The 12,553-nt window shown below is 36.4% G+C and overlaps 5 protein-coding genes across 5 annotated transcripts; all 5 read left to right on the forward strand.

Annotated features, from left to right (window-relative positions):
• Positions 1-2,296: 2,296 nt before the first annotated feature.
• Positions 2,297-2,982, forward strand: GCK72_004629 (uncharacterized protein; the record flags this gene model as incomplete). Its single annotated transcript, XM_003104214.2, has 3 exons — positions 2,297-2,385; positions 2,431-2,649; positions 2,706-2,982. The coding sequence occupies 3 exons, from the start codon at positions 2,297-2,299 to the stop codon at positions 2,980-2,982; spliced, it is 585 nt and encodes a 194-aa protein (XP_003104262.2).
• Positions 2,983-3,711: 729 nt separating this feature from the next.
• Positions 3,712-4,391, forward strand: GCK72_004630 (uncharacterized protein; the record flags this gene model as incomplete). Its single annotated transcript, XM_003104238.2, has 3 exons — positions 3,712-3,800; positions 3,846-4,064; positions 4,121-4,391. 3 exons carry the CDS (start codon positions 3,712-3,714, stop codon positions 4,389-4,391), a joined length of 579 nt encoding a protein of 192 aa, XP_003104286.2.
• Positions 4,392-6,170: 1,779 nt separating this feature from the next.
• Positions 6,171-6,877, forward strand: GCK72_004631 (uncharacterized protein; the record flags this gene model as incomplete). The annotated part of the gene is made up of 3 exons (XM_003104192.2): positions 6,171-6,259; positions 6,305-6,523; positions 6,580-6,877. 3 exons carry the CDS (start codon positions 6,171-6,173, stop codon positions 6,875-6,877), a joined length of 606 nt encoding a protein of 201 aa, XP_003104240.2.
• Positions 6,878-7,581: 704 nt separating this feature from the next.
• Positions 7,582-8,260, forward strand: GCK72_004632 (uncharacterized protein; the record flags this gene model as incomplete). Its single annotated transcript, XM_053724803.1, has 3 exons — positions 7,582-7,670; positions 7,715-7,933; positions 7,990-8,260. The coding sequence occupies 3 exons, from the start codon at positions 7,582-7,584 to the stop codon at positions 8,258-8,260; spliced, it is 579 nt and encodes a 192-aa protein (XP_053588997.1).
• Positions 8,261-10,583: 2,323 nt separating this feature from the next.
• Positions 10,584-11,823, forward strand: GCK72_004633 (uncharacterized protein; the record flags this gene model as incomplete). Its single annotated transcript, XM_003104241.2, has 3 exons — positions 10,584-10,682; positions 10,872-11,091; positions 11,468-11,823. The coding sequence occupies 3 exons, from the start codon at positions 10,584-10,586 to the stop codon at positions 11,821-11,823; spliced, it is 675 nt and encodes a 224-aa protein (XP_003104289.2).
• Positions 11,824-12,553: the final 730 nt, after the last annotated feature.

The following is a 12,553-nucleotide window of genomic DNA, read 5'->3' on the forward strand; positions in this document are numbered from 1 at the left end:
AAATATTTCTGCTTTTATTAAAAAATGATGTCATGGAGATTCTATATCTGTTGTTTTATTCTACTGCTTACTTCAAGACCATATTTCAATTTCCCACCAATATAACACTAAACTTCTTTATTCAAATAAAATCATTCGTTAAATCAAAAATCATGATAACATATCAATAAGAGACGTAGACTTGCACTATTAGTTGCAAACTAAATGCAAACTATCTTATCTAATAGTAAAGCGAATGTGTCATTTTTCGTTGATTGTTCGAAGAATATTACAATCGAAATGGCAATTTTATGTATGAGTGCATTCAGAGTGAGAAGGAGACTTGGTATTCCTCGAATCAGAAATGTATCTAAACCTGAATCATCTTTGAACTCATAACTATAAGATAAACAACCGAATAAATAGTTGTTGTCAGCCGGGTGATTGAAATTTGAACAATTGCACTGTTTAGCTCATAAATACATGTTGTCCTTTGAACAAACCTTCAAGAAGTCGTCTCTATTACGTTAAAGCCGTGAAAATGATCAAAGTATAGATATGTTTGTCCAGATGTCCATCATAAAAATGTTTCTTTCTCACATACCCCAGGAGCCAAAATACAAACGCGCTCTAACTGACCTATGATTATTCTCGACAAACATAAGAACTATTAATTTTCTGTGTTTTCGCAAGTCTATACAATCTTTATGAAATTCAATCATTTACTTTCCAGATTCGAGTTTTCAACTTGTTCGAAGCGTTGTAAGCGAATTGTGGAATCACTCAAACATGGCTGCACTGAGATCGAAGTTGAATTATTTTATGATCTCACGTCCGTCACTGTCCGTCACTGCGTCACAGGAATTTGAAGGAATATACCGTAAAAACTGTATTAGAGCGACACCTTTAATAGAACGACACCTCTAATAGAACGACAGCAAAATTAAGCTCGAAAAATAGAGCGACAGCCTCTAATAGACCGACACCCTCTAACAGACCGACACCCTCTAATAGACCGACACCCTGTTTTTGGGTATTTTCGTTGTTTTTTCATTAATTTTTCATGTTTTTTCTTCCGATTTCACTTTTATTCGCATAAATCGAACCTGACTGACGTTTAGAACTTCGTTCGAAAAATAGAGCGACAGCCTCTAGTAGAACGACAGCCTCTAATAGAACGACAACAAAAACCTGTTCGAAAAATAGAGCGACATGTCGCTCTAATACAGTTTTTACGGTACTCGGTTTCATCTTTTCAAGTCACCTACACGCGGTAATCACCAGTTTCGAACATTTAATGGACGGACAGTTCAAATGAGGTCAGTGTCTTTATCTAGCAGAGTAGTTATCTTATAATCATATGATTTATTTTCAGAAAAACTCATGGAACCGTTTGTATCTATTGTTCAGAAGGATTGACAGTCAAAGCTCTCGTCGATCATTTGGTTGAAACTTTTAAAGTTCCGATTAAAACATTGAAATTCTTTTTACATGGTTTCGATGACTACCGCGACTTCGTACAATGTTTTCCAAAGTGCGACAATTTGAAAATTTACAGAACGTGACCAGAAGAAGACATTACCTAAGAACATGTGGAGCACAAGAATTTTTACATAAACGGCAATCCTCAGTAAGAATATTTCTACTTCATATGTTTTGGCGTCACAAAGATTCTAAATCTGTTGTTTTGTTCTACTGTTTACTTCCCATCAAAGTAACACTAAACTTTTATATTCGAATAAAATCATTCATTAAAGCAGAAATCACGATAACATATCAATAAGAGACGCAGACTTGCATTATTAGGCGTAAACTAAATGTATGCTATCTTATCTAGAGCGAGTGTGTCATTTTTCGAGATTGTTCAAAGCACATGTCAATCGAAAGTGCATTCAGAGTGAGAAGGAGACTTGGTATTCCTCGAATCAGAAATGTTTCTAAGCCTAAAAATCACCTTTGAAAAATACTGTGAGACAAACAACCGAGTGATTAGTTGCCAACTGGGTGATTGAAATTTGAAAAATTGCACTGTTTAGCTCATAAATACATATTGTCCTTCGAACAAACCTTCAAGAAGTCGTCTTTATGACGTTAAAGCCGTGAAAATTATCAAAGTCTTGATATTTTTGTCCAGATGTCCAACATTCAGATATCCGTCCAGATGTCCAACAGATTTGAGACACCACATACCCCAGGAGCCAATATGCAAACGCGCTCTAATTGACCTATGGTTATTCCCGACAAACACCAGAACCATTGATTTTCTGTGTTTTCGCAGTCAACGTGACTCTATTTTTACTCTCCAGGCAGAGAGAAGATGACGTCGAATGCTCCGAAATTTCGACTTCTCTATCTACCCCGTTTGGCTTTAGAGAGCGTACTAAGCAATTTCGATCATTTAGAACGGTAAGTCTATACAATCTTTATGATTTTCAATCATCTACCTTCCAGATTCGAGTTTTCAACTTGTTCGAAGCGTTGTAAGCGAGTCGTAGAATCACTTAAACATGGATGCATTGAGATCGGTGTTCGAATAAATCATCGCCTCACATCCGTCACTGTGATTAGTGGCAGTACGTTGAAGGCATTTACTTGGTTTCATCTTTTCAAGTCACCTCCAAGCGGTAATCACCAGTTTGTAACATTGAATGGACGGACGATTCGAATGACGTCAGTATCTTTATTTAGCAAAGTAGTTATCTTATAATCAAATGTTATATTTTCAGAAAAAATCCTAGACGCGTTTCTTTCTATTGTCCAAGGGAATTGACAGTCGACACCAAAGCTCTCGTCGATCATTTGGTTGAAACATTCAGAGTTCCGATTAAAATATTGGAATTCGAGATGGATTATTTCAATGACTACCGCGATTTTGTACAATGTTTTCCAAAGTGCGACAATTTGAGAATTTCTGGAGTTTGGCCAATTTCAGAAGAAGACATTACCTATCTCCAAGAACATGTGGAGCACAATCACTTTTACAAAAACGGCAATCTTCAATAAAAACATTTCTACGTCATATGCTTTATTGAAAACTGGAATCTTATTTCTGAAATCTGTTCTTTTATTCTACTGTTTACTCTGAGACTCTGTACTCCCCATCAATGTAGCACTTATATTTTTTGTTTAAATAAAATAATTTGTTAAACCAGAAATCACGGTAACATATCAATAAAACTTTAAGAGAGCAGACTTGCACTATTAGGTGCAAACTAAATGTATACTATCTTATCTATAGCGAATATGTCATTTGTCGAGATTGTTCGAAGAGGATGTCAATCGAAAGAGCAACTTTGCGTATAAGTGCATTCAGAGTGAGCAGGAGACTTGGTACTTCTCAAATCAGAAATATATCTCAACCTGAATCATCTTTGAATTCAATACCATTATGAGGCTAACAACCGAAGGAATAGTTGTTGTCAGCTGGGTGATTGAAATTAGAACAACTGTACTGTTTATCTCGTAAATATTTACAGTCCTTTGAACAAACCTTCTTTATGACGCTACAGCCGTAAAAATGATCAAAGTCTAGTCTAGATCTGTTTGCCCAGATGTCCAACATACAAATATTTGTCTCAGAAAGAACATTCGAGAACCCACATGCCCCAGGAGCCAAAATACAAACGCGCTCTAATTAACCTATGGTTATTCTCGACAAACACCAGAACCATTGATTTTTTGTGTTTTCGCAGTCGACGCCACACTATTTTTCACTCTCCACGCAGAGAGAAGATGACGTCGAATGCTCCGAAATTCCGGCTCCTCCATCTACCCCGGTTGGCTTTAGAAAGTGTATTAAGCAATTTCGATCATTTGGATCGGTAAGTCTATACAATCTTTTTGATTTTCAGTCCACAACTTTCCAGATTCGAGTTTTCAACTTGTTCAAAGCGTTGTAAGCTAATTGTGAAATCACTCAAACATGGCTTCACTGAGATCGAAGTTGAATTATTTAATGATCTCACGTCCGTCAATGTGATTAGTGGTAGGCATTTGAAGGAATATACTCGGTTTCATCTTTTCGAATCACCTGCATGCGGTAATCACCAGTTTCGAACATTTAATGGCCGGACAGTTCGAATGAGGTCAGTGTCTTTATCTAGCAGAGTAGTTGTCTTATAATTATATGATATATTTTCAGAAAAACTGATGGAACCGTTTGTATTTATTGTTCAGAAGGATTGACAGTCAAAGCTCTCGTCGATCATTTTGGAGAAATTTTTAAAGTTCCGATTACAACATTGAAATTCTTTTTACATGGTTTCGATAACTACCGCCACTTTGTACAATGTTTTCCAAAGTACGAAAATTTGAGAATTTGTGGAATGTGGCCAATCCCAGAAGAAGACATTACCTATCTCAAAGAACATGTGAAACACAATCACTTTTACATAAACGGAAATCTTCGGTAAGAATATTTCTCCTTCATATGTTTCGAATCATCGAAATTTTGAATATGTTGTTTTATTCTACTGTTTACTCCCATTACTGCAACACTAAACCTTTTTTATTCAAATAAAATTATTCATTAAACCAGAAATCACGATAACATATCAATAAGAGACGCAGACTTGCACTATTAAGTGGTGCAAACTAACTGATATGATGTCTTATCTAGAGAAAATGTGTCATTTTTCGAGATTGTTCAAAGAGGATGTCAATCGAAAGGGTAGTTTGTGTATAAGTGCATTCAGAGGGAGAAGGAGGCTATGGACTTGAGAAAGTTGCATCCCTCCAATCAGAAATGTATTTAAATCAGAATCATCAAAATCGGATTCTTAACAGGTGTCACTTGGAGCAAAAACGTCAAGATACGTTTTCAAAGAGTTCTTTCCCGTTTAACCCCGTCTTTGCGTGCTAAAATTTTCCTGTTGTCAGAATTTTGACCGGCTTCGACAATTTTGTGAACCCGTTCCCAAGCTGTGCAGAAGTTCGTCTATCAATCGCTTACAAGGGATGTCTTTGGAGAAGCAGCTATCAAACGGTGTATACATTTTGTCATAGGTACATTCGACTGCGGGGAGTCTATTTCAGTCAAAATCGATTAAATGTCTCTGCGAGCCGAGTTATGAGTAATAAAAATGTTTTTGTCCAGAAAAAACTCCGAGAGTTCATATATCCGAGGAGCAATGAACCAACAGATTCAGAATTCCTCTCTGACACCAGTTAAGAATAACATAAGAAGTAAAAATATTTTCATTGAAGAGTGTTATTTATTTAAAAACGAAGTTTATGTAACAATGCTTGTGCTCCACATGTTCTTTGAGATAAGTACTGTCTTCTTCTAAAATTGGCCATTCCTTACAAATTCTCAAATTGTCGCACTTTGGAAAACATTGGACAAAATCGCGGTAGCCATCGAAATCGTCCAAAAAGAATTTCACTGTTTCAAAGGGAACTCGGAAAGTTTCAACCATATGCGCAATCAAAACTTTGACGTCGAGTACCCAATTCCATGTATTAAAAATGGAACGAGTATTTGGACTCCCCTCTCTGCAAAAAAATTACGTTTGACTGTAAAGTAACTACACGAAAAGAAGATACTTACCTCATTCAAATTGCCCTCCCATCCAGTATTAGAACTCGATAGACATTTTCAACTCCCTGGCCGACCTTAAATGGGAAATTTCGGCTGCCTTTAACACTCAAATTGAGACTGAGATAGTCATGCGAAAGAGTGACTTGAATTCCAGTGAAACCATGTCTGAACGATTTCACCACTAGATTGCAGCGCTTTGAGCAAAGTGAGAACATAACCCTGAAACATTAATTGATAATGAATTTTGAAAAAAGAAATAGTTACTCACAGATTTCCATTATTAAAATTTCTAAGTACGTTTTCTAAAGCCAACCGGGGTAGATGGAGGAGTCGGAATTTCGGAGCATTCGACGCCATCTTCTCTCCGCATGGAGAGTGAAAAATAGAGTCTCGTCGACTACGAAAACACAGAAAATCAATGGTTCTGGTGTTTGTCGAGGTTTCCCTTAGGTCAATTAGAGCGCATTTGCATATTGGCTCCTGGGGTATGCGAGGTTTTTATTTTCGAACGTTCTAAGAACCCGAATACCGCAGGAGCCAATATGCATGCGCGCTCTAATTGACCTAAGGGAAATCTCGACAAACACCAGATTCATTGATTTTCTCTCTTTTCGCAGTCGACCTTATCTTTCCCTCTCCACGCGGACAGAAGATGACGCCGAACGCTACAAAATTCCCGCTGCTCTATTTACCCTGCTTGGCCTTAGAAAACGTATTAAGTAATTTTGATCATTTGGATCGGTAAGTGTATACAATCATTTCAATTTTCGATCAGCGAATTTCCAGATTCGAGTTCTCTACTTGTTCGAAGCGTTGTAAGCGAGTCGTGAAGTCACTCAGACATGGTCGCATTGAGATCGATGTTCAACTAAATCATCGTCTCACATCAGTCACTTTGAGTAGTGGCAGGAATTTGAACGAATATACTTGGTTTCATTTTTGTAATGAACCTGGATGCAGTAATCACCAGTCACTAACTCTGAATGGACGGACAATTCGAATGAAGTCAGTATCTTTATCTAGCAAAGCAGTTATCTTTTTATCAAATGCTATATTTTCAGAAAGGCTTCTTCAAAACTTCTGAACAATTCAAAATGCGTTTGTTTCTATTGTTCAGGGGGATTGACAGTCAATACCAAAGCTCTCGTTAACCATTTGGTGGAAATTTTTAGAGTTCCGATTAGAATATTGAGATTCGATATGGATGGTCTCGTCAACTACCGCGACTACGTACAATGTTTTTCAAAATGCGACGATTTGAGAATTTGTGGAGTTGGAGCAATTTCAGAAGAAGACCTCACCTATCTCGAAGAACATGTAGAACACACGCATTTTTACATAAACGGCAATCTTCAATAATGCATTTGTTTTATTGAAAACTGGAGTTATGGAGATTCTAAATATGTCCTTTTAATCTACTGTTTACTCTGAGACTCTAAACTCCCCATCAATGTAACACTTATATTTTTTGTTTAAATAAAATAATTTGTTAAACCAGGAATCACGATAACATATCAATAAAACTTTAAGAGACGCAGACTTGCACTATTAGGTGCAAACTAAATGTATATTATCTTATCAAGCATGAATATGTCATTTTTTGAGATTGTTCAAAGAACATGTCAATTGAAAGGACAATTTTGTGTAAAAGTGTATTCAGAGTGAGAAGGAGACTTGGTATTCCTCAAATCAGAAATGTATCTAAACCTGAATCATCTTTGAATTTAATACCATTATGAGGCTAACAACCGAAGGAATAGTATTTGAGTGATTAAAATTTGAACAACTGTACTGTTTAGCTCGTAAATCTTTACAGTCCTTTGAACAAACCTTCATGAAGTAGTCTTTATGAAGTTACAGTCAAAAAAATGATCAAAGTCTAGTCCAGATTTGTTTGTCCAGATGTCCAACATACAAATATTTGTCTCTAACATACCCCAGGAGCCAAAATACAAACGCGCTCTAATTGACCAAGGTACATCTCGACAAACACCAGAACCATTGATTTTCTGTGTTTTCGCAGTTGACGTGACTCTATTTTTCACTCTCCACGCAGAGAGAAGATGACGTCTAATGCTCCGAAATTTCGGCTCCTCCATCTACCCCGGTTGGCTTTAGAAAGTGTATTAAGCAATTTCGATCATTTGGATCGGTAAGTGTATAAATCTTTTTGATTTTCAGTCCACAACTTTCCAGATTCGAGTTTTCAACTTGTTCGAAGCGTTGTAAGCGAGTCGTGGAATCACTTAAACATGGATGCACTGAGATCGAAGTTGAATTATTTTATGATCTCACGTCCGTCACTGTGATTAGTGGCAGTACGTTGAAGGAATATACTTGGTTTTATCTTTTCAAGTCACCTCCAAGCGGTGATCACCAGTTTGTAACATTTAATGGACGGACAGTTCGAATGAGGTCCGTGTCTTTATCTAGCAGAGTAGTTATCTTATAATCATATGGCATATTTTCAGAAAAACTCATGGAACCGTTTGTATCTATTGTTCAGAAGGATTGACAGTCAAAGCTCTCGTCGATCATTTGGTTGAAACTTTTAAAGTTCCGATTAAAACATTGAAATTCTTTATACAAAATTTCGAAAACTACCTCGACTTCGTACAATTTTTTCCAAAGTGCGACAATTTGAGAATTTGTGAAGTGGGGTCAATCTCAAAAGAAGATATTACATATCTCAAAGAACATGTGAAACACAAACATTTTTACATAAACGGAAATCTTCGGTGAGAATATTTCTCCTTCATATGTTTTGAATCATCGAAATTCTGAATATGTTGTTTTATTCTACTGTTTACTCCCATTACTGCAACTCTAAACTTTTTTTAAATTCAAATAAAATCCTTCGTTAATCCAGAAATCACGATAACATATCAATTTAAGAGACGCAGATTTGCACTTTAGGTACAAACTAAACGTATACTATCTTATCTATAGCGAATGTATCATTTTTCGAGATTGTTCAGAGAACATGTCAATCGAAATGGCAATTTTGTGTAAAAGTGCATCCACAGTAAGAAGGAGACTTTGAACTTGTGGGAGTTGCTTACTTGACATCCTTCAAACCAGAAATGTACTTAATTTAGAATCATCACAATCCGATTCTAATCAGGTATAGTTTGAAGTAAAGTCATCAGGATAATCTTCAAACAGTTTTCTATTGTTCAAGTTTTATTGTTCGGTTTTTGACGTGCTATGACTCTCCAGTTGCCAGCTTTTTAATTGACACCATTATGTAATTATGAACCCGTTCCCGAGCTTAACAGAAATAACTCACAATTCCTTAGACAATTAAGAATAACAAATATATAAGGTCACGGTCATATCGGACTTGTTTTCTCAAATCGGTTTTGGAACGTAACAGGTGACATTCAAATCAGGGATGTTCTGATTAGAGAATTTCTTATCCGGAAGTAGAAAGTCGGAAGTCAGTAGTCGGAAGTAAATTTTTTTATCTGTAAGTGGGAAGTCGGAATTCCCAACATCTCTGATTCAAACATTGTAAAGCCTGAAATAGAAGAGCAGGTCCCTCCATTTTTCAAACATCCTGAATTCAATCTTTGTGATTTCTGAAATACCTTATAACTCGAAGTCAGTAGAACTATTCGACGGTCTAACTATGAAAAAAAAAACTTGAAAAAAAGAGTTTTTAATATCAAAGGGCGTCAGGGTGTTCCGATTCCAAAGTTGTCGTCTCACGTATCTATTTAAATGCCTACTGTAGCAAGTTTTTACCTATTTTTATAGTTTTGTACATTTCTGTAGTTGAAAATTTTTACAAGTGCTCTTTTTAGAATTTTACGGATCCAAACACTTCTTCCTCTAGGCAGAATGATTCTTTCGCTAAATCATAAAACCGATTCTTTGATGTCTTCTATCATCAAACAAACATTTCCCCCAAGAATATAATCTTCTCTATTCTCTGATAAGGAAACGTGCCTACTATGCAGTTATACTAAGAATAGTATTACACGGAATCGACGTAAAGAAACAAGAGACTGTGGGTGAGGGAGAGAGTGCCTGGGGGTGCATCGGTACCCCCAGTATCTTCTTCAGGGGTCATACTAAATGCAATCGAGTGTTATCAGAAAGAAATGGAGTACGACTTGAAATCATTTCCACTATTCTTACAACGTGTGTCAATCAACTATCTTCCTTCTTTAAATTTTAAATTTTTTTCTTACCGTAACCTCGAAATTTGTGTGAGCATGAACATATGAAAACATTATGTATCTTTTTAGCTAAGCCTTGTACCGAAAATTTGTCAACTACAAAAATTGAGCTGTAATAATGTTTGATCTACATGCAAATGTCAAAGACCATAGAGTAATTAATAAAATCTTTCTTAACTTATGGTTCTAGTTAATTTCAATAAATTCAAACTCGCAAATGATTTTTGTTACCGTCAGATTCAAAAAAACTAGAGAATTCCGATCGTGTCGTCCGTTTCAAGATTGATCCACGTCATAAAAAGATAGAGACTGTTTCCTAAAAAGTGACGACGTGAAAGATATTTTGTTACCGTCAGATTCAGATAGAAGATTCCGGACGTGTCATCTGTTTCAAGATTACTCCGCGTCATAAAAAGATACGGGTTGCTTTCTGAAAAAAGCACGACGTGAAAGATTTTTTGTTATCGTCAGATTCAGAAAAAGTAGAAGATTCCGAACGTGCCGTTTGAATTCCACATTGATCCACGTCATAAAAAGATAAGGGCTATTTTCTAAGAAGTAGCAACGTGGAAGATTTTTCGTTACCATCAGATTTCAAAAAATAGAAGATTCCGTTGCTCCATTTCATAAAATGATACATCCTATTTTCCTAAAAAAACGCGACGTGAATGACTTGGTTCGTCAGATTCAGAAAAAATAGAAGATTTCGATCGTGTCGTCCGTTTCAAGACTGATCGACGTCATAAAAAGATACGGACTGTTTTATCAAAAGATTTTTTGTTACCGTCAGATTCTGAATCGACTGATTTCGGTATATTCTCCAGCTCATATCATAGAGATTAAATTGGAATATTAACCTATTACTTTTTTCAGAGCTCAAAATGGTTGGCTACATATTCAGAACTGCTGAACCATCGGATTACGATGCCATCATGAAGTACATGGATGAACACTATTATCACGAGGGACCTACTATTAGGGTGAGTTGTTAAGACATAATTGAGAACCTAATTAAACATACTGTATTATCATAAATTAAATTATTATCATTATTAGAACGCTGGAAGAACAGTAACTCTAAACCAGGTTAAAAGATTTAGTTAGATTGAAAATTAGCAGAGATACAGTACTTTGAAGAATAATTTTCATTCCGAAAATCAATATTCCAGGCCACCAAAGCCAGCAAAGAAGAATGGCTACCAAGATTTGGAAAACTAGTGGAACGATGTCTCATTGCACCTTTATCAATCGTTGTCTCCACTTATGAAGGAGACGTCGTTGCAGTTTCATTGAATTCTGTCTGGAAAAGAAAGGAAGATGAGAGGAATAGAAAGAGAGGAGGACATCATATGGCTTTGAGTAACTACTCGGAGACGATGCAGAAGTATTGTAAGTTTTCGCGCTTTAGCTTTCGCGCACTACTGAAGTCTCCTTGGTTGATAGAGCGCGGTTGTAAGAACTATATTCTGCTAGAGTACGGATGAGGTCGGTGTGTCGGTGTGTCCGGATGTCTTGCAGAATCAAATTTACTGTGTTTTCAGTGAACAGCCTAAATTCTGGAAAGACTTACCACTGTGTTTTCTCTAGTAATAGGCACGCCTGCCAATTTTTCAACGTAGGCATTTTAGACCCTGTTTTGGAAGAACCATGTGTTTTAAAACCGGTGAAATTCGGAATTTGTTTATAATTCCTCCCAGTCCAATTTTCACTCAGTTTTTTACATGGACTGTTTGTGCTCTCTAATGTCAAAAACCGCTCTTTACAGTAACCATGCTCCAAAAATGCCACGACGAATTCTGGAGCCTCGCGCCATCCGATACCAACATCGTCATCTACCGTGAGATCTCCAGCGTCGGCGCCCCATGGCAACGTCAAGGAATCGCTTCAAAAATGCTTATTCGCAACTTGACAGTTGCTGAGTTATTGGGAATCGATGGTATCGTGTCTGCAACAACTTCTCATGCGAATCAAGTGCTTCTGGCAAAACACGGATTCAAAAGTTTGAAAGAATTTCCGTATTCCTCTATTGTCAGTGAAGAGGGGACTCGGTTGGTGGAGACGGATGATGGATCGAAGGGGATGAGGATTAATTTTAAGAGAATTGAAGAGTATGAACTATGAACTTATTTGGTGGAATTGAATAAATCCATTTTGCGTCAACGACACCCCAGACACCATTAAAGCAAAGTCTAAGCTACAAAATACGCGTTCAAAACTTTAAGTTCAAACCATCAAAACTATAAAGCACGACTTGAAAATCTCCTATATAATGTATTTTTCTCTTCGCCTTCTATTTCTCAAATTCTCCCCTTTTGATTTCATTTTTTTCTCAGTCTTACCAATAAACACTTGACCGCTCGCATGCCTTCTAAATAACAGAAGAGAGAAAATATTGTTTCTTTTTTTCTGCCGAATCGTGGTTTTTCGTGTCGGCCATTATTTTTTGTCATGTTTTTTTTTGTTGAGTCGTATGATTTCTTTGAGAAGACTGTTCTAGAAAACAAATAAATATGACATTTTCTGAACGACGCCTTCTACATATTGATGTTAAAATATTGTTTTTTGTTCTCCTGTAATTTTTACCAGTATTTTAAAAGTTTAAGGTTTTTTAGTCTTTGTCCGCAATTGATACATAAACTTCAGAGATTTGTAACAATGTAAGAAGGAAAATTCATGTCTCTTTTTTTTGTTGTATTTTTAGTAAATTTTCTAATTTACAGTTTTGAAATAAACTAATCTATCCAGCCAACACAATAATAGTAGAAATAACTTAAGGTAGAAGAAAAATTCTCAATGTAAGCGCCGCTCTTTTACATCCTTTGAAATTGCAGTACCAATCAGAAGTGACTCA

This window comes from Caenorhabditis remanei, chromosome II (genome assembly GCF_010183535.1).
Source record: "Caenorhabditis remanei strain PX506 chromosome II, whole genome shotgun sequence".
NCBI lineage: Eukaryota > Metazoa > Nematoda > Chromadorea > Rhabditida > Rhabditidae > Caenorhabditis > Caenorhabditis remanei.